Genomic DNA, 22,079 nt, shown 5'->3' on the forward strand with positions numbered 1-22,079 from the left:
GACCAGACCAAGAAATCAATTCTACAGGAAGACTAAAGCTACTTTTATTGAGACTGGCTGTAATAACAGGATCTTGCAAGTCTGATTATTGCTACACCAGTATCCAGAGGAGTGACTTTTAGAAGGAGATATGACAGAAAAGACAAAAAAATTATCTTGCAATTGTTCTTCTATGCAGATTCACCTGGGTACAACTCTATGGTTTTCCAAATTCTCCCTGGGTCTGGATTTTGATTTCAATTTAACTCTCCTCTCCTTCGATGACAATAATGAAGAAAGAAGATAGGAAAGAAACAGAGTGGGCACAAATCTATTCAAAGCATGATGATGATGATGATGATGATGATGATATAAATTTGGAAAAGCGAGGGATACCCTGAAACTGGGGAAAATCTATAGAGCAGGAGTAGAAAAATGGCAATAGAGGATGGTGTCAGGTACATGGATTTTGCTAAAGCAGGGAGCAAATTTATGTATTTACTACAGCAAAAATACATTTTACTTTTCCAAAGGAAGCTAAACAAGGTTTAAATATTTTTTTCTGAAGGTTCTGTTTAAGGTTTAATACTGCCATGTGCAAAACTTCTAAAAGAGGTGCATTCTTTATTAAACACATTTTCTTAAATCACATGAAATAACAACTTATTGGAGCACTGATTATTTTCAACAGCATAATTCCACACGGCAAATATATCAGCAAAATCAAACACCCTGTTACAAGGGGTGGCTTAGCTCTTCAAAAATGTTTCAGCACAACATACAAATCTTCAAAGGTTTATAATATGTTTTTAAACAATGCAATATAAAACATGATTCCAACATAAAAATATTCATAATATATTTCTAGGACAATCCTCCAGTGGCAGTTATTAGATGTTACACATCACATGTTGTATACAGTTACATATACACGCACACACGCAAAGACAGAAACATTCATTCTCTTGCATCTACTATGAATCTAATGAACTGCTATTAAGAACAGCTTTTTGCTTAAAGTAATAATTGTTGCTGAAAATATATAATTATTTTATATGTAGTTGTTTCCATAGTAACACAAACAAACAACGTAATTACATGGCAATCTCACTGGATTATTAAAGTCGAGTCGGTAAATATTGTTTTGCTACAGGGAATGTAGTGTTAACAGTATAGTCACCTGGCTTCTGGCTTCTACAATGGCAAATCTAAGATTTCAAAACTACAGGGATTTTGGACTTGATTATGTCAACAGATTTTTCTGATTTTCTTACGTTTTACTCCAGTCTTTTTAAAATCAGTAAACCAGGGGGAAAATACTAGATCAGTTTTTCTAAATATTCTTTATGAGCTATATGCTAACATGCTAGGTGGCATCCCCAACATAAATTTCAGGAGATGTCTTGCTATTTCCACCTAAAAAAGTTTAACAAAATATATTCTCTCCTTCCAAGCAAATGTTGCTGCATTACGGTATAGTATCTGCTGCATTCAATGGTGGTGCACATCCTGGAGATAAAATTGCGCAGTCATATTCAAGTGTTGCCAAGAGAGTATATGATGTGACTGTGTATTTGTGAACACTGTGTGTTACTATTATGCTGTCTTTTTGCTATAGAAGTTGTATATGGGATTTGTGCTTTGTCAGAATTCCGATGGTCTTCTCAGAATACACTACTCTTGAACACAATTATTTCCTTTTTTAAAACAAAACCACACACACAACAGGTAAAGAACTGGAGCCCTCTAATGGATTTAGTGCAGGATACAAATTTTTGCCCCACCACGTACACCGTGCTCACTGGTCTTCACTTGCCCCACAGGGCTTGTGCTATTTCTCCCCATCCAATCAGAGCTGAGAGAGAAGACAATCTCTACTTGCTTTCACCAGAGCAGCCTCTGTTCTACAAAGTGGATGAGCTTTGCTTGTAATCCCTCAAAACAACAGAGGTGCAAGTTGCATTGGGAAGTATGCAAAGCACTGATTCGGACACAGGAGAACTGGGCACAGAACTGCCTGAAGCCACCGAATCTCGAAAAGGAGATGGAGGTGTCAGTGCTGGTGAATCCTCTAGAGTCAGTTTGCTGGTGGCCTGTTCCTCTTCTTCATCTTCCTCCTCCTCTAAATTTCCTGGCCTCTCGTACACATACTCTTGGATAAGCTTAAACTTTTCATTTTCTTCTTCTTCCTCCTCCTCTTCCTCTTCTTCCTCCTCCTCTTCCTCTTCTTCAGATGGGAGTGAAACTGGCTCTTTACTGAAAGTGCCCATTTGTAGTGGCAGTATCTGTTGCTGCATTGCCGGAGGATGGTATATGGGCCTCAATCCATTTCCTGCGCCAGACACGGGCATTACAGCATTGAAATCAGGAATGCCAGTGGCAAATTTGTGGACCACACCGTGCAGCTGCTCCATAATGGATCGCGGGGGTGGGGGTGGGGGTGGCAGGACTTTGGGACTCTGTATGTCTTCTGCTGCTGCCTGGGGTGGAGGCATCACCATCACTCTCCTGGGTACAACCATGGAAGGACTACTCATTTGGCTGACGTGCACTGACTCCCTTCCTTCCTCCTCCACAACGTTGTACAAAGTCTTACTGCTGATGTCTGAAAAAGTGAGGCTCTTGCTTGGACCTGGATAGCTTTTGGTTAGGGGCTTGATCACTGCTGTCTGATTGCATCCCAGCTCCTTACTCTTCACATGCACTGAGAGCCTGTGCCACATATGTTGTCCCTTGGGAATTTCTCTTCCACCTGGTTCAGACCATGACACAGACTTGCCATTAGAACTAGAAATAAAATAAAGATGGGTTTATTCACATTTGCATAGGCAGACATAGGCAACCACAACAATGTTATCCTACAAAATCCCTGTGTGCTTTGTAGTGTTAGTTCCTCTGAGAAACAACTGCAGCTGTTCTTAAATCTGGAAGTTCTTGCTGTCTGCAGATGAAGGCAAATTATTCTCTGTTAGTTTCAGACGTTGTGGACAGAGCAACGTGTGGCAGAATATGCATCGCTGCCACCAAACACAGGAGGTAATGGCTCTTCATTCCCTCTCCCTGAAACGTTTGTAAGGAATAGCAGATGAGCTGATTCCAAGATTCTCCACCCCCAGTTTATAAACTAGCAGGGGAGGAGGTGCAGAGAAACGTTAACAGCAATGACTGTGACAAACATATATTTTTTAAATTAAATATTGTTAGGGTGAATGAGGTAAAATGTTGTTACTATTAATTATAACAGCAGCTTTCTTCAGGTTCAGCTTCTCTTTTAAAAGCAAGCAGCCTCTGTGTTTAAGGAGGAGAAAGGGTGGTGAATGGGAAATGGAAAGGTCCATCTCCTGCTCTGTTGTCAGCCTATTATTCTTAACAAACATAAAATAAATGCATGCACCTAAGACATAGAATTTCCACACACAGAGGAGGTTATTCAGTGCAGAAACTCAACTTCCATATTTAAAGGGGACTAAAACTTATATAATCTAAAGTCTGTATCATTTGATTTGCATTTCACTTGCAACAATTTTCACAACACAGACATTTGTCTGGATGTGGTAAAAACAGTAATGCAAAACTTCTTAGGTCCAATTTGTGGATGGGTGGAATTACGTCAGAAATATTCTCATTCATCTATTGCATTTGTTCCATTAGAGTCATGGAAGTTTGAGGATTACCTTTCTCATGGCACATACATTGCACTGTTGCCCTTGTGTATATACTGCAAAAAAAAAATCCGTTGTACAATCTATGATGACAGATGTCTTAAAACACAAATGCAGACATACCTAATACCAGTAAATATATTATACATTTAGTAAGTATAAACGACCTTAAATACTTGGGGGAAAGAAATTAAAAGGATGACAAAAGGTAGACCATATTTATGTCTGTTTGCTCTAGGACAATCCCACTGTTTAGAAACAGGCTACGCTTATGATATGGAAGCACCAAGAAAGTACTGTAATGAATGAGAATCACAACAACAGTGTAGGTACACATGACATTAAGCAAGACTGTTACTCTGAGAATTCTTTGGGGTGATGACGGCTTACCATCCGTATTAATTGCAGTGGCAGCTTTAGATGGTTAGTGGATTTTTTTTGTAGGTATGTTATGTTGTTAGACACTGTAGGAGTGTGGCATAACAAAACAGTCCTGTAAAATAGCTTTAAAGGCTGGTATTTTTTGTGATTTGTTCTATGTAACATGGAAGTAAGGAAGTATTTTGTTCTGAAGAATGGATTGAAATGTGAAGTGAAACACTTTTCACTTAAAGAAGAGTTTATGATGGAAGTTATGAAAGAGTCAGGTTAGCTGGGTTAGAGCATAATAGTTTGTGTGTGTGTGTGTGTGATGCGTAAACATTCTGCTGCAGGCTCTCTGCTGCTCAGAGTAGAGACTGCAATGATCTAATTCTATGTTAGCTTTATGTGGATGTACCTAGTTAGCACCTTCTGATGGAAATTACTTGCTTCGCAATGCACTATGGTTTGAAGTTATCAGCTAATTTCTCAACAGCTGATGGATGTGCTGTGTGACAATGTAAATGCTGAACTAGATAAATGGACATTTTATCCAGTCCTGTAATTCTATAGATTGAAGCCCAGTTATTTCTCAAATGAAGGTCTATGCAGACACCCTCAGATAGGAATAAATCAAGGCATAGAATACATTTTAGATGGAAATTTCCTCTAGCTGCTTACATGTAAAAAGCTGAAGTCTTTTTAATGGGTGCCACTGGGGTTATTTAGTTGGGAAAGCTTGGTGGAAAGCCTTATCTTTCTTGTACATAATTTATAAATTAGTAGTATTGGAAATTTTTCTGTAGGAGACAATGAAGCAATCTCCAAATTTAGATGGGCAAGTTCAAACAATGTATTTGATGATCAGAAAACAGGCCAAAGATGCTCTGTAATATGTGTGGGATTGGATTTTATACTTTTATATAGGTATAGAATGTAAAACACACGGCAGTACAGAATATATTGAACAATTATACTGATTAATGCATATAAAAATGACACAGTGAAAGCACAACTCATATATATTGGTATACACCCACATATGTAAACACACACACACACACACACACAAAGTGCCTTTCAGCTCAGTGGGGCTGACTCCCAGGCAAGAAGATATAGAATCACAGACTTATACTGCTCCATTTCAGTGAGGTTGCTTTGAGAGTTGATTTTGTTTGTAACACACCATTCTTTATTCTGAGAAAGCTTTATGGATTAAAGGCTGACAACAACAATATCATCTCAAAAAACTTCCATTCCTTGAAATGAAATGCACCCAAATCTGTTTACCTGCTGGATTATACCTCATACCAGTAGTCCTTGTTTAGCAACTGCCTTGTTTAGTGACCGTTTGCAGTTACAGTAGTGATGAAAAAGTAACTTTACAACCAATCCTCACATTTACAACCTTTGCAGGTCTGTAAAGCAAAGAAAAGCTGAAGTAAGGTCATAAGCACAGTTGTGGTTTCACTTAGTGAATGCTTTGCTTAACGACCAGGTTGCTGGTCCCAATTGTGGTCACTAAGCAAGGACAACCTGTATAGCTAAAATGTTGTGTTATAGTCACAGCTAGGTTGTTAATCTTCAGTGGTGTTTCAGATATTAAGATCAGCATGTTTATAGGCTAAGAATCTATGAATTGCCCTAAACTTTCCAATATATACTGCATTCTGAATATTTTAACAGATCTTTCATATTTATGGGCAGAGTTTGGCAATCCAGCAACCCATTTATTCTTTGCTAGCTGCCTGAGATCATGACACTTAAATTTTACAGCAAAATGATTTGGGGTGGGTGCTTTTTTTTTTTTTTGTTCCTTTTCTCCAAAATAAGGTTAGAAATAGGAGCAGGAATCCTCTGGAGACAAACCACTCCAATTTCCATTCTGACCCAACAGAACTAATAAATATGCCCCAAAATCACTCCACTGAAATTCAGTGATTTTACCACTGACTTCAGCACTGTGATTTTTGGTCAGTGGGGGCGAGAGGCTTACCACTCCTATTCCCATCCTGAACCTTGCTCCCCCTTTAGAAAAAAATGGGCTGAAGAGAACAGCTCAACACCCTTTCAGGGAAGTTCCATGTGGTTCTTCAGCTGATCAGAGAAAGGATGATAATCCGAGCCATGAGAAAGTTGCTTACACTTGCCATTTAGGGTAACTTCATATCCATTTATACCCATTTTCGATACTAAGGAATGCAAGTACTGTATTCTAGAAAATCATCTTAAATTTATTTTACATTTACTGTACTAGTTTTATTGAAACTCTTATTGACTTCTGGAAATATCTGGACTGTCTGTCCTGGCAACACATTCTGAATTTTATTTTAAATCAATGTTGGCAGCAATTCCAGTTCCTGAACAAGTTTTTTTTCTCCATGAGTATTACATCTTTATTTATCTTTAATATTTATCTTTAACATTACATATTACAATAGGGACGCGGTGGCGCTGCGGGTTAAACCACTGAGCTGCTGAGGTTGCCGATCGGAAGGTCGGCGGTTCGAATCCACGTGATGGGGTGAGCTCCCGTTGCTAGTCCCAGCTCCTGCCAACCTAGCAGTTCGAAAACATGCAAATGTGAGTAGATTAATAGGTACCGCTTCAGCGGGCAGGTAACGGCGTTCCGTGTAGTCATGCCGGCCACATGACCACGGAAGTGTCTACGGACAAACGCCGGCTCTTCGGCTTTGAAACGGAGATGAGCACTGCCCCCTAGAGTCGGACACGACTGGACTAAATGTCAAGGGAAACCTTTACCTTTACTATTACATCCCAACAAAAGTTCCAGTGATGACTTCAATCTTGTCCACAATGTTGATGACTAATAATGCACCTATTTCATTGGATTCTATTTTGTATGGACTGGCAACTTCCCATTGTCATATAATACTGAGAACACTTGATAATTATTTCTAAAATTTCCATTGACATTTCTTCGACTGGATGTTTGGCAAATAAACTCAAAATTTGCTTGGAAAATTCATTTTGAGTTAAATTTATGGCACCTGTATTGAAATGTTGACCCAAAGGTTATTTTTGTGAAGTCTCTTCATTTTGGCTAAAAAGCCCCTTCATCACTCAGCAGCATTTTTTTCTTCTTTTATCCTGCATTACTTTCTTCTGTGTGTTCAGTTTATTGCCGTTTTGCCCACCTAGACTTTCAAACATTCTGGGGAAAGCAGATTCAATTCAACATGATTTGAAATTTATCCTTAATAATCTACTGTATGTGGGCTCCCCTTTCTACCATGCAACTATTTAAAAAAAAATTTTTTTCTTGCTATATCATCATTCTACTTACTAAACAGATTTCACTCAGCTCAAATCTGTGGCTTTTAAATCTTGCTTAACTGTGAAACCTTTCATGCAATAAGAAAGAAAGAAGAAATATATAATAAGTAATGATTAATATCTTCTATCTCATTGGTCTGTTTTTCATCTTCCAAGATTCCAGTACGGCCAACTAAATGCAGTCATGTTCATCAGTGAGAATTTTTGTATTTGGCCTACCAGCTGAATATTTCTGAAGCCCTCAGTATGCCAGAAGAACTGGACACAGCCAGGATGCAGCTGAAGCTGCTAGAGAAAATGGAAAGCTGTCGTTGAAAGAAGACCACTTCAGCTCTATACAAAACCGTGAACAAGAAAAACTGTGGGCTAAATGTGGGAAAGATAAAATGAACAGGTAAACTATTTTTTTTCCCTTTTGCAATTCAGCCAGCAGATGTTGAAGTGACAACCATGAAAAACAGAAAAAAAAATTCTTTCAAAAATTATTTGACAGTGTCCTTTAAAGAATATATGGACGAGCAAGTCAAGGCAGTGGGAAAAATGGGACACATACACGACTTTTCTATCATTAATGGCATGCACCATTATTAGAAATGAGAAAGTCATGAGAAAGAGAAAGCAATGGGTTAAAAAAAATACACCACTGTTTGTCATGCAGCTTTTCTTACACATTCACTGCAGTTTGGGGGTTTTCAAAGCTGCACATGTGCCGACGGACACTGGCTGGTGGGCGGGAATTCTGGTTGCCTCTTCCTGAGGATTGAAAAGAAAAAGATACCTAGTGAGTGGTTATCCACATCCACATCCAGGACAGTTGTACCACTCAGTAGGGTGCTATGTTCCACCTTCCTTGGACATCTTCCCATTTCTCCACCATGTCTGTATTACTCAGGTTACAATCCTATGCTTGCTTACCTGGGAGGAAGCCCTACTGAACTCAAAAGGGACTGACTTCCAAGAAATTTGTGCAGGAATTGCACCATTAATGGCTGAACTGCTTCCTTGGTTCTACACTGATAGAGGTCTGACGTTCTTTGCACAGTGTTCCTTTCTTGATCACCTTTGTTGTGTTTAAAAGCCAATGTGGAAATGCAATACTCTTGGGATAGGTTGAAATCTATCCTCTCCTAGGACACTGCCTCCAGTAGCACCGTTGGAATGACCTTGTGTTCTCTTTCAGTGCTAAAATGAGAGAGACGTATCACTTAACCTATCCCAGCTTCCTGTGAAAATTCAGAGATTTCATTAATCAAATACAACTCTAGCAACTGTGGTGGGCAGATCAGAATGTATTGCAGACCCCCTTAAACAGTTTGTCTGGTTCCCTGTTGTGAGGAAGAATTAATTCCAGGCAAACAAGTAATACCTTTTTTTTCTTCCCTGTGACTATTGATTGGGCAGAAGGAATTATGTGGATGGCTAAGTCAAGGAGAGGAAAGTTGGGTTAATAACTTTTGTGGATTTATCTGCAAGGTGACTTTACAATGTGTCAAATGTATTTAGGGATTGGTATAATGTATGAGTGCTTCCTTGCCTACTGACTGAACGTTTCAAAAGAATGCACATACAGTATGTTTATTTCTTTTTTGAAGAGTTGATAGCTTTACACAGTGCACTGGATCCACCATTCCTTTGTCGCATTTTCATAATTTGCTCTTGCCAAATACCTTATTTTAGCCCACATTAATGAATATGCTGATCAATGGTTTACTAGAAAAAAATAGTTATACCACTGTCAGAAGTGTCATATGAACATAACAAAACCAGATGAAGTAAACAGAAACTGTCACTTACCTGTCAGTTTGTAACTTCCCACCCTGACAACATATTAAATTGGTGTGTGATATTATGAAATGCTCATAAATATTCTGTGCTCCATATGTAAAGCTTCCAGAGAGAAACCACTGTCTTTATTCAAATGGTAGTTTGATCACCGCTTCATCAATTAACACACATAGTTCCTCTATTTTTACTATTCTGCTATAATGAAACTCTATGATAGAAGGAAGCTCATGCTGTGGTATGAAAGGCAAAGAGGTGGGGAGAAATAAACTGGCTGTGTTCACACAATACACCAAACCTGTTCACCGAAGTAACAAATTTCTCAAGGGTAATATACTGACTTACAAGCTAACCAAATGCCACAAAAAAACCAAATCAAGATTCAAACTAGTCAAGGTTATCTTGTCACATGAATGCTGATGCTAGGGAGGTCTTCTGCTGCAATAGTGGGGAAAACTATTAGCCATTAAAAGCCATTAGACCTTAGACTTACTTCAGCCTGCCTCAGTAGAGGGCTGCTGATGGGTTGGAGGCTAGGTTGTGGGGACATTTCCCCAGGAACGGTGGGGTGCCTTGGTGCCACAACAAGCAGGACGTGTGGATGAACTCTGTAGTTTTCCTAATGTAGTCCTTGGGTTGAAAAAGTTTCCCTGCACTGATGAATAGATGAATGACCCAGAGCCCAGCTCTATAGGGCACACATAGGAAAACTCCTGCTGGTGGGCTGAATGTGGTCAGAGAAGGTTCTCCTCAGTTTGTCTGCCAAATGTCTTCCTTAAGTTCCTTTCTTTCTTGCTAATCCTAGCCTCTTCCGTAGCAGTTAAGAGGCGATCTCCCGCCTGCCAGGAAAGAGACAGTTGCCGTCTGCCAGTGGGCATGTGATGAAATATTACAAGTCTCATTGACTACCACAGAACTGAAATGTGAAAACCTTACAGCTGCATAAATTCTTGGCTTGGAAAACCTCTTGCAGGCATGCTCTTGCAAATAAGAACTCTGCTGCTTAAGCAACATTTTTGCATAGGATAGGGGTCCATCTGCAGGGAAAACCTGGGATAAGATTGGATCTGAGGAAAACATACATCAGAAGTCTAAGCGATTACTCTTGTATTTTGAAGTATTGATAATTCAAGCAAACATAAATCTTCTGTTATTTACTGCAGCAAGCCTTCATATTCATGAACTGGGAGACTTTTGCCCTTCTCCAGAAAAGACTGCATAAACGTCTTTATATCAGGGATTGATAAAGTGATGTCCACAGACATCAATGTGCCCTCAGACACTTCCCTTGCTACCATCCAGGCTTGCTGCTTTATCGGACTGTTTGTTTGTTTGTTTTTAATTAAAGCTATATAGGAAGCCCTTCAGCAAAGGATCGTTACCTTGTCGTGGTGCTGGAGCTTGAGCACCTCAATGATGCCATGAGCTAAACCATGAAGGGCCACCCAAGACGGGAAGGTCATGACAGAGAGGTCAGACTAAATGCGATCCCTGGGGAAGGTAATGGCAACCCACCCCAGGATTCTTGCCGTGAAAACTAAATGGATCAGTACAACCAGAGATATGTCGGTATACCATCGGAAGATGAGACCCCCAGGTCGGAAGATGGTCAAAATGCTACTGGGGAGGAACAGAGGATGAGCTCAACTAGCCCCAGACGTGATGACGCAGCTAGCTCAAAGCCGAAAGGACGGCTAGCGGCCGACGGTGCTGGTGGTGAACGGCGAATCCGATGTTCTAAGGATCAACACGCCATTGGAACCTGGAATGTAAGATCTATGAGCCAGGGCAAATTGGATGTGGTTATTGGTGAGATGTGAAGATTAAAGATAGACATTCTGGGCGTCAGTGAACTGAAATGGACTGGAATGGGCCACTTCACATCAAATGACCACCAGATCTACTACTGTGGACAAGAGGACCACAGAAGAAATGGAGTAGCCTTCATAATTAATAGTAAAGTGGCTAAAGCAGTGCTTGGATACAATGCAAAAAACAATAGAATGATCTCAATTCGAATTCAGGGCAAGCCATCTAACACCACAGTGATCCAAATATACGCCCCAACCACAGATGCTGAAGAAGCTGAAGTAGAGCAGTTCTATGAGGATCTGCAGCACCTACTGGACAACACGCCTAAAAGAGATGTTATTTTCATCACGGGAGACTGGAATGCTAAGGTGGGCAGTCAAATGACACCTGGAATTACAGGTAAGCATGGCCTGGGAGAACAAAATGAAGCAGGACATAGGCTGATAGAATTTTGCCAAGACAACTCACTCTGCATAACGAACACTCTCTTCCAACAACCTAAGAGACGGCTTTATACATGGACTTCACCAGATGGACAACACCGAAATCAGATTGACTACATCCTTTGCAGCCAAAGGTGGCGGACATCTGTACAGTCGGTAAAAACAAGACCTGGAGCTGACTGTAGTTCTGATCACGAACTTCTTATTGCACAATTTAGGATCAGACTAAAGAGATTAGGGAAGACCCACAGATCAGCTAGATATGAGCTCACTAATATCCCTCAGGAATATGCAGTGGAGGTAAAGAATCAATTTAAGGGACTGGACTTAGTAGATAGGGTCCCGGAAGAACTCTGGACAGAAGTTCGCAACATTGTTCAGGAGGCGGCAACAAAATACATCCCAAAGAAAGAGAAAACCAAGAAGGCAAAGTGGCTGTCTGCTGAGACACTAGAAGTAGCCCAAGAAAGAAGGAAAGCAAAAGGCAACAGTGATAGGGGGCGATATGCCCAATTAAATGCAAAATTCCAGAGGTTAACCAGAAGAGATAAGGAATTATTTTTAAACAAGCAATGCGTGGAAGTGGAAGAAGACAATAGAATAGGAAGGACAAGAGACCTCTTCCAGAAAATTAGTAACATTGGAGGTAAATTCCAGGCAAAAATGGGTATGATCAAAAACAAAGATGGCAAGGACCTAACAGAAGAAGAAGAGATCAAGAAAAGGTGGCAAGAATATACGGAAGATCTGTATAGGAAGGATAACAATATTGGGGATAGCTTTGATGGTGTGGTCAGTGAGCTAGAGCCAGAGATCCTGAAGAGTGAGGTTGAATGGGCCTTAAGAAGCATTGCTAATAACAAGGCAGCAGGAGACGGCGGCATCCCAGCTGAACTGTTCAAAATCTTGCGAGATGATGCTGTCAAGGTAATGCATGCTATATGCCAGCAAATTTGGAAAACACAGGAATGGCCATCAGATTGGAAAAAATCAACTTATATCCCCATACCAAAAAAGGGAAACACTAAAGAATGTTCAAACTATCGAACAGTGACACTCATTTCACATGCCAGTAAGGTAATGCTCAAGGTCCTGCAAGGTAGACTTCAGCAATTCATGGAGCGAGAATTGCCAGATGTACAAGCTGGGTTTAGAAAATGCAGAGGAAATAGGGACCAAATTGCCAATATCCGCTGGATAATGGAAAAAGCCAGGGAGTTTCAGAAAAACATCTATTTCTGTTTTATTGACTATTCTAAAGCCTTTGACTGTGTGGACCATAACAAATTGTGGCAAGTTCTTAGCGGTATGGGGATACCAAGTCATCTTGTCTGCCTCCTGAAGAATCTGTATAACGACCAAGTAGCAACAGTAAGAACAGACCACGGAACAACGGACTGGTTTAAGATTGGGAAAGGAGTACGGCAGGGCTGTATACTCTCACCCTACCTATTCAACTTTTACGCAGAACACATCATGCGACATGCTGGGCTTGAGGAATCCAAGGCTGGAGTTAAAATCGCTGGAAGAAACATTAACAATCTCAGATATGCAGATGATACCACTTTGATGGCTGAAAGCGAAGAGGAACTGTGGAGCCTTATGATGAAGGTGAAAGAAGAAAGTGCAAAAGCTGGCTTGCAACTAAACCTCAAAAAAACCAAGATTATGGCAACCAGCTTGATCGATAACTGGCAAATAGAGGGAGAAAATGTAGAAGCAGTGAAAGACTTTGTATTTCTAGGTGCGAAGATTACTGCAGATGCTGACTGCAGTCAGGAAATCAGAAGACGCTTAATCCTTGGGAGAAGAGCAATGACAAATCTCAATAAAATAGTTAAGAGCAGAGACATCACACTGACAACAAAGGTCCGCATTGTTAAAGCAATGGTGTTCCCCGTAGTAACATATGGCTGCGAGAGCTGGACCATAAGGAAGGCTGAGAGAAGGAAGATCGATGCTTTTGAACTGTGGTGTTGGAGGAAAATTCTGAGAGTGCCTTGAACTGCCAGAAGATCAAACCAGTCCATCCTCCAGGAAATAAAGCCAGACTGCTCACTTGAGGGAATGATATTCAAGGCAAAACTGAAATACTTTGGCCACACAATGAGAAGACAGGACACCCTGGAGAAGATGCTGATGCTAGGAAGAGTGGAGGGCAAAAGGAAGAGGTGCCGACCAAGGGCAAGGTGGATGGATGATATTCTAGAGGACTCGTCCCTGGGGGAGCTGGGGGTGTTGACGACCAACAGGAAGCTCTGGCGTGGGCTGGTCCATGAAGTCACGAAGAGTCGGAAGCGACTGAATGAATAAACAACAATATAGGAAGCCAGCAAATGCAAGGCAAAACTCCAGCCTCTAAGTATTGTAGTTATCTGCAGCAATATCTTTGGACCTCAGAAAGATCCCATGGAAATGGCAGAGGACATTCCGGAAGCTCGATCATAAGTGTTCTGTGACCGGCCATGATAAGCATTGCACAAACATGTGTTGAACAGGTAAATCTCCAAAGGCAACCATTTTGTGAAGCATTGACCGCATTCTCTCAGAATTTCAAATACAACTCAACTCCAAAAAAATGCTTATTTTTATCTTAAATACAAACATGCCTTTGCTCTGCTGTTTATTCAATAATATACATATTAAAAAAAACATAATGCAAACAAGCTTCTTTTATGACACTTCCCAACACATGTTTTGAAAAAAATCATGAACAAAGATTGCTACGTTTATTTAATCATGGTACTGCTATCATCACCAGATATTTAGCTTCAAAACTGGGCTCTTGAAAGATATGGTAAAAAGAGAAATTAGTTCTGATATGCATATCATTCTAAATTGGATTACAAATTACAAATAAGGTTTGGTCTCCACAGAAATAAACTGAATACTAGGTGCAGGTGAAAAAAATGCTGTGTGTAATTCACTATTAAAGAGATACATTTCTGCATATCTTACTTTCTTCCCTTTGCTTGCCTTATAAATATTTACAAGTTTGCCATTACAAGGGTAAATGGTATGACACCCAGTCAAGCAAGAAATTAAATTATGTGCACCTACACACACTCATGCACAAAACAACAATGAAGAGAACTTTCCATCCTAATTTTCCACAGTAATGCATCTGTATCCTCTACCTTGGGAAACACAGAAATGCTGCATAGTTATAAGCATCATTCATGAGTCCTGGTACATCTTTACTCTCTCCTAAATGCTGAGCTTCATAATGCAATTTTGTCTCATGGTACAGATTTATAAAATAAATCAGATGCTTCAGCAACAAAATATTGCTTCAAGGCACAAAGAAGAAAAAGTGGAGCATATGGCTGTCTTCATGCTTCCTAGACTTGCTCTCTCTCATTCTAGAGCAGTGTGTTTCAAACTTGGTAACTTTAAGATGTGTGGACTTCAATTCCCAGAATTCCCCAGCCAATAGAGTGTTAGGAAAAACTTCTCAACAGATCAGTTTGATATTGGAACCAATTTACCCAAAAAGGGGGTCCTTCACTGGAGGTGTTCAAGTTGAGGCTAGGCAGTCATCTTTAACTTGCATTCCTCCACTAAGCAGAACGTTGGACCTGATGGCCTAAATACAACTAGACATCACGTGAATAGTAATCACTGAAAACTTCATCCCAGAGAGGAACTTCCTGGAAGGCCTTGCTCAACATACCTTATTTATACATATCCTTGCTTTAGTTTGTTTTATGGTTACTCCTGAAGATAATGGCAGGCTGTTCCTTATGCAAAAAGCAAAAAACATCAGAGATTAGATAAACTCAGCCTTCTCCCCCATTTCACTCTGTGCTGTGAGTCGCACTACAGAGGAAACATTGCTGCTCAGAGTTATGACAAAGCATCAATGGCCTGAGCAGGGAGTAACGATCACCTGTATGGTTAAATTAAGGTATAAGCACAGCAATGTAATGTTTGAGAGACCTACTTCACATAAGCCCTATTTCAAAGCAAAGCAGATTCTCCTCAATGGTCTCTTCTGACTGCTTGTTATGGGTTACTATGCAATCTGTCTGTTGGTTTAGTAATGTCCACAATGGAGCCACATTTTAATTTTTAAAAAGCCGTCAGATGGGCCTCCCATACTTCATTTCCTGAGGTCTGGATGCTGAACTGTTCCTCAGGGAAAACAATCTGTCTAGTTTCGGGATTTAATTATAATAATTAAAAAAGAAACAATATGCATATAGAATACCAAAAGCTAGATGGTATGGACAGACCTTAAGTGCAACCAATTTCTCCAGTCATGATCTCTCAGTTCCAGGCCAGAAATCTCTCTTGTCATGAGGCACGGTGAGACTCTGGTTTTAAAGAGGCACGTTAACCCTTCCCCACAAACACATCCAGAAACTGTTCCCAGTGGCTTCTGGGTGACCTGCTTCCCCTGCTAGTGGCAGCTTCCTTCTTCTCTACCACTGTTGCCCATGTTGCAGCCCCGGCCTCCGCTCCTCTCCTGCATAGCAACACTATAATTATTGCTTTACTACAGCCCAGCAAAGCAGATGGCCATTCCTTTCCTGCAGAGGTAAAATGATGGCCATATAGCACACCTTCTCTGACCTTGCCTTTAATCGCCGCCTTCTGTGAGAAAGGACCTGAGAACAGGACCACTGTTTTGTTCTCCTGAGATTAAAAAAAGGGGGGATATTAAAAAAAAAATCCCCCTACAGCAGTGCAACCAGCCATTGTGTAGCTGAGCCTGGCGCCATCACAGATCTTGCTTCCTCCTTCCCTGACCTTCACTCTTTGAGGACAGGGATGCTCTTCGCAGACCAAGGCATTTGGGAATGAGATCTGAGATCCGATTGGCTTGCCAGTCTCAAAAGTAGAGTCCATCAGCTGAAGATGGAAAAAGGATGTTCCTCAAATGGTGTTCCTTTGACTATTTGAGGAAGACCAGAAGCAGTGAGCAGCAACAGATCAGTATCTGGGTTGCTTTCTGCTCCAGATGCTGCAGAGGGGCAGAAACGGAGAAACCGATTGGGGAGAACGAAGAATTGGGGGCATGCAGGGAGGTGGCATTTTCTCAAGCTGACGGGTTCTGTAGGGTGTGGTAAAAAAAAGCACATTAAAAACCAGGTGGAGTTTCGATTGCACTGTTGCAGCCACCATCTTGACTTTTGTGTCAATATCCTGTGGACATCCCTGCAGGCTGAGGTGCAAAATTGTATTCGCCTGTCCTCTTCGATGGAGTTTTTAAAGGTTAATAAAAGAACTCCAAGCAGCAAACAGCAATCTTGCAGAGTTGAAGTGTGAACCAAAAAAGGAATTTGCACATTAAGTTTAATTATGTTCAGAAATAAATTCAGTCTTCACTCTATAGTTAGATGAAGAAAAATAGAGATAGCTTACTTTTATTCAGTAGATCTGGATACAGGTAGGTTCATAGTAGAAAGCATTTAATCATCCCTGGTGCTTTGTAGACACTTTCTATAGGGCAAGAGCTGCATCCTGCAGTAGCTCCTGCTTGCAGGTCTGCCAGAAAGGTAATGGAGATTGTTAATCCCCAAGCCCATGAAGGAGGAGGAAGTGGAAATCAGGTGACCCATGTGACATCCCACAAGCACAATAGAGATGTGTTTGCTGGAGAGACTCCCTTATGCTTATGAGACAATGCTGAGTTGACCCCTGATAATTCCAACACTCTTTTCATATTTTCTTACAAAAGTAAAATATAAAATGTGCCATGGCTTGTTGAATTCTATGTTATTGGTAACACACCGAAGGGGGAATTCTAAAACGACATCCGGTCTCTTGTTCTTCCCATTGTTCTTCTTCTTTTTAATTGGTTTTATTGTATTTTCCTTGTTTTAGTTGTTGTGAACTGCCCAGAGTCATTGGGAGTCAAGTGACATACAAATTAGATAAATAAATAAATAAATATGTATATTTAAAATGGCAGTTATTTTTTGTTACAGTTCTCTGAGATCTATGAAAAAGATGGAAATTCAGTGAGTAAAACCAGGAGAGGTACGATTCGCTAGAGAGAGTCTGATATGTAAATATTTAGCGCAATATTTATATGTCAGAGTGTGGAATATTATAGTACTTGGATAACAACATACAGCATTTATTAAAACTAAGAGGCAGGTTAAATGGAGTAATATGAAGTGCATGATTGTCTAAATGTTAAAAAATATTAGAAAAAATGATTTCATTCTAATACTTTGGAAATTAGGAGCAAAAGAATGCTGTTTTGACAGAGGACACAGCTGCAGTAAACTGAAAAAGCTGAGATACTTTTGCTACTGACAAATTACAGTAAGTTATCGGATAAAAGTGTTAATTATGAACATAAAACTAATGTGTTTATTTATTGCAGAACTCTAATTGCTTTGAGTAAGAACAAGTGGCATTTTAAAAAGATAATAAAATGTAGAAGAGCCTATACTATACAAGATGACTGTTAGCAAGTATCAGATACACTGAGAAGTACCCAGGCAGGTTTAATTTGAATGAGCTTACTTACTTCAGCTGATGTAGTAATATGTTTATAGAAATAAATGTTCCCAAGGAATGCATGGGTTAGTGCAGTCTTTGTTAAGAAAACCTCTCTTTTCACTTACCATGCATGTACTAGACCAAGGGTTCTTGACCATTTTGTGTCATAGATCCCTTTGGGAGTCTGGTGAAACCTACAGACGCCTTTGCAGAAAAATGTATTAAAATGCATAAAATGAAACACAAACCTATAGATTGCATTACAAAGGAAAACAATTTTACTGAAATACAATTATCAAAGTATTTAAAATGACAAATATAGTAATATAGGTGAGAATAAAGCTGTCATTTCTTTTCCCGTCCAAGTTCATGGACCATGTGCTAGACAGTAGCTCTTACTGGCAGCTGTGCTCCGTGTCACTTGGAGGCGAAGCTGCAAGGCCTGGCTGTCGTGTTATGGCATCTGTCCTTTTGCAACCCGAGGCCAATGGGACTTGGCTTCTCTGTAAAGAGTGCCGGTTCTTGCCCTTTCCAAGACAAACACACCCAGACACACATGCTCACAAACACAGAAAGTCTCGGTTGTTTCCTCCCATTCCAAACAAATGTTTCCAACATGTCTAAAATAAATCTTTGTCCCAAGTGAAATACTTTTTGCCCCTCCATGAGGCCATCAATGTGACTTTTCAAGCCCTTTTCTAGGCAAGTCCCAAGTCCTAGTTCTTTTCAAACTTGGCACTAGCAAGCCCCTGTAAACCTCTACAGGCACTGCATGTCAGAACAATTGTCTACCCACTCACAAGATGGGCCACAGTTTTCTGTACAACTTAAAATGATGTGTGGCACATTACAGTTGTCAAGCAATTATGTCACTGAAATGAACATTAATTACTAAGTATAAACCTAGAAGGCAATTGTGCCATGGAGAGTTTCTGAAGTATAAAATAAGTTCTGGAGCATATACTAAATTTCACAAAAAGCCTTTTCATTACATTTACTGAGTCTGAGAATATGGGCAAATGTTAGCCCATCTCAGCTTATTTCTTTTAATCACAGAGAACTGATCAGTTGAGTCAAAGCAACTGTTAATCGATTACTGAATAATGGAATGATGCCTGTCACCTCAAAAAAAGAAAAAGTCTTCCTTGAAGTTGGATTTGACAAATACCTACCTTGTCAGTAATGTCCCTTTGGGGGCAAGATATTCAAGAAATTGTCAGCAATTAAATTGCAAGCATTATTGGAAGATACTGATTACCTTTTTAAGCCTATGTTCATGTGGCCTAGTTTGGGGACAAAATTGCTCTTATGTATTCTTATAGATCAGGGTTTCTCAACCAGGTTTCTGTGGAATCCTAGGGTTCTGTGAAAGGTCACTAGGAGTTCCCTGGGAGATCACAATTTATTTAAAAAATTATTTCAAATTCGAGCAACTTCACAGTAAAGAGGTAAGTTTCATTTTTTATTTTTAATTTAAGAACACTGTTAATGCATATATATAGGCCTACACATGAAACAAATATAATAGTAACTTCTGGCCTATATTTGAGCCTGAACATGCAGGGGTTCCCTGAGGCCTGAAAAATATTTAAAGGTTCCTCCAGGATCAAAAGGTTAGAAAGGATGTTATAGATTATTTCTATGGGAAAGAGGGAGGAAGACATAAAGGAAATATAACCTCCTTATGCTTGCTGTTAAGATTCTGCTGGTCAGTCTCAACAAATTGGGGATTGGAGAAAGTATTTTACAATGATTCTGTTGTAATTTGTGTAGCCAGTTCCAGACAGTAGCTCTGGATAACTGTATGTTAATATCTTTGCAGTTTTTCTTGGGGTGTCATTGGATGGAATTCTGCCCCAAATGCTATTTAACATGCATGCAATGGCATTAGAATGCCATTAGAAATTTGAGGCATGATGTCACTGAGATGTAAATGATAGCTGACTTTTCTCTAATACATTTAAAGCAGAGGGATCATACCTGCTCTTGACCAGTTTTTGCACATATTGATGGATTGGATCACAACAAACTGTCAGAGACTGAATCCTGATGAGATACAAATTCAGTGGATGAATTGTTTATAGGTAAAAGACCTGGGGAGTTTACAGACCCCAGAAGAGATATATTGGAGTACTTCTAGATCCACTACCATTTAGGTACCTTCTATGGCAGGAAAATACACTGTACTATCACCTTTGGCTGGTGTATCAGCTATGTCCTAACCTGGACAGAAATATTTTTGCTACAGTAATGAATGGATTATTAACGTCACACGTGTGGACTGCTGTGTGGCTCTCCATCTGGATCTGTCTTTGAAGCTGGTACAAAAACTGATGCAGAATGTAGTGGAAAAGGGATGGACTGGAACAATGTACCACATACAGAAAACTGCATTAGGTGTCTATTTTCTACCAGATCGTCTTCCATATTTTGTAGTTAGGATATAAAAACCTTTTTAAAAGTTCAGGAACGGAAAGATCTCTTCCTGTCTAGAGCCTGTTGGATTACTATAGTTGCCAAGGGAGATTTTATTGATGATGTGACATTCTGCACACTGTGATGTGGCAGTCACCCAGAAATCGATGTTTTCTGCTACTGCTTCTATCCCCTGGAATATTCTTCAGTTGCTATGCACCAAGTAACTTCTCTGTTCTTCTTGATATTTGAGGCTGTATTAATATTAGTAATATCTATTGCACTTATATTCTATTGGTTTTTATATATTCAATTCATTGTATTTTATATTGTGTACCACTTAAGGATAATTTTAATGATAAGAGTAAATTATGTTACATTTCAATGTAATAGTAAAATAATAACAAAAAGCCTTTAGATGGTGCCAAACCAGTCAAGAAAGATGTAATCACATTCAGAGGAAGTGTGCGTTGTTAACAAAGAGAGTCAAGGGAGTCATGAGAAGCAAAAAATTCCTTTAGAAAGTGAACACCTTGCTCAAGTGTGGAGAATAAAAAGAGAATACCAACTTGCTCACAGACCAAGCAAATGGAAAGTAAAATGCAAATAAGAGGGAGAGAAAGAAGAAAAGAATGTGCAGTCATATTTTTTTTCAGAAATAAATTGAGTGATAAAAATATGTAACTCGTTAGGGAGAATTCAGATTCAAAATTGGTCTTCTAACAAAGAAACCCACTTTATTTCTGTCTAAGATTGGCCTCTGTGACTGAAAACAAGCAAATGGAACACTAACTTTTAAAAAGGATCTGGGGATTCAGGAAATTATAGGTCAGTTAGCTTAATGACAGTTCCTGTAGATACATGGAAAGCTTTATTAAGGACAGATTACCAAGCATATTAAGGACATTGGGTCTGCAAAGTTTCAGCTGAGTAGTTTCAAGTGTTTCACTGTGGTGCATGTTTTAAATATCCCCCTGGCACCTTTTTAAGGCAAGAAATAGCAAGGAGGAGAAAAACACTGCAACCTCCAAATTGTTAAGCAAAAAGCATATGGCGTAGTTGTACCAAACCATCGCAAAATGTATTTGTTTTCACGGCTCACTGGAAAATTTAGCTTCTTCAGGGAATAATGCGTTATATACTGCTTGTGCAATCTCTTTGTTAAAAGAAAAGTTTAAGAAAAGCATGTGTAATCACTATGTTAAATAGAATACATTGTGATATACAGTTGTATTATAGGCAAAAGTTTAACAGCCAAGTATTCTATCACAGATTCACTCTTGCAATGAATCAATCTGAGTCTCTCTCTTGCTCCCCATCCCTTCAAGAAAACCTGCCCAACCCAAGCAGAAAAACAGCATGTCTCCATGTTACAGGGTTTGCAGAGATGATAAAATTCAGTGATTGGTGTTAGTATCAGGCAGCTTATCCCACCATTTGCCACACGTACAGTACACTAGCTTTTTTCACATATAGCTGTAAGAATATTAGACTCTGTAAAGCCAGAAAGTTCACTAAACGTCTGAATTGCCTTCAAATCTCTTTAACGTGATTCAGATGCACCTGACTCAATGTGACGCTTCAAACTGTTATGACGGTATGACTCAAACACTTGATTGAAATGGACAATTCAATAGGATCTTCTTTGAATCGAATCACCCATTCAGAGCTTCATCTAATCTTATTGTTAAGTTTCACTGAAAGACCCATGGTTCTCATGTAGGAAGAGAAAAGCTCTCCTGCAGCTCCCTTCTTTGCCCTGTGCAGAATTGTGTCAAATTCTATCATATCTCCCATTTTCTTCTTTTCTTCTATTTTAAGAATAGAAAAAGTTAGGAGAAATGCTCTACTCCCCTTGTGATTTTGGTTGTCT

At 39.6% G+C, this 22,079-nt stretch overlaps 1 protein-coding gene across 4 annotated transcripts in view; it reads right to left on the reverse strand.

Annotated features, from left to right (window-relative positions):
• Positions 1–1,527: 1,527 nt before the first annotated feature.
• The window catches only part of GRM1 (glutamate metabotropic receptor 1), a 180,490-nt gene continuing 159,938 nt past the window's right edge, over positions 1,528–22,079 (reverse strand). Inside the window, exons 9-12 of one of the 4 annotated variants that reach the window (XM_063308956.1) lie at positions 11,361–11,379; positions 6,672–6,684; positions 5,127–5,138; positions 1,528–2,048 (exon numbers count right to left, since the gene is read on the reverse strand). In XM_063308956.1, coding sequence (XP_063165026.1) covers positions 1,884–2,048; positions 5,127–5,138; positions 6,672–6,684; positions 11,361–11,379 — 209 coding nt within the window. In that variant the 3' untranslated portion in view covers positions 1,528–1,883. Of the gene's footprint in view, positions 2,767–5,126; positions 5,139–6,671; positions 6,685–7,990; positions 8,052–9,755; positions 9,769–11,360; positions 11,380–22,079 lie in introns of those variants that run through there. The other 3 variants (XM_063308965.1, XM_063308947.1, XM_063308974.1) reach the window with 3 other exon arrangements.

Source organism: Candoia aspera, chromosome 1, assembly GCF_035149785.1.
Source record: "Candoia aspera isolate rCanAsp1 chromosome 1, rCanAsp1.hap2, whole genome shotgun sequence".
In the NCBI taxonomy this organism is placed as follows: Eukaryota; Metazoa; Chordata; class Lepidosauria; order Squamata; family Boidae; genus Candoia; species Candoia aspera.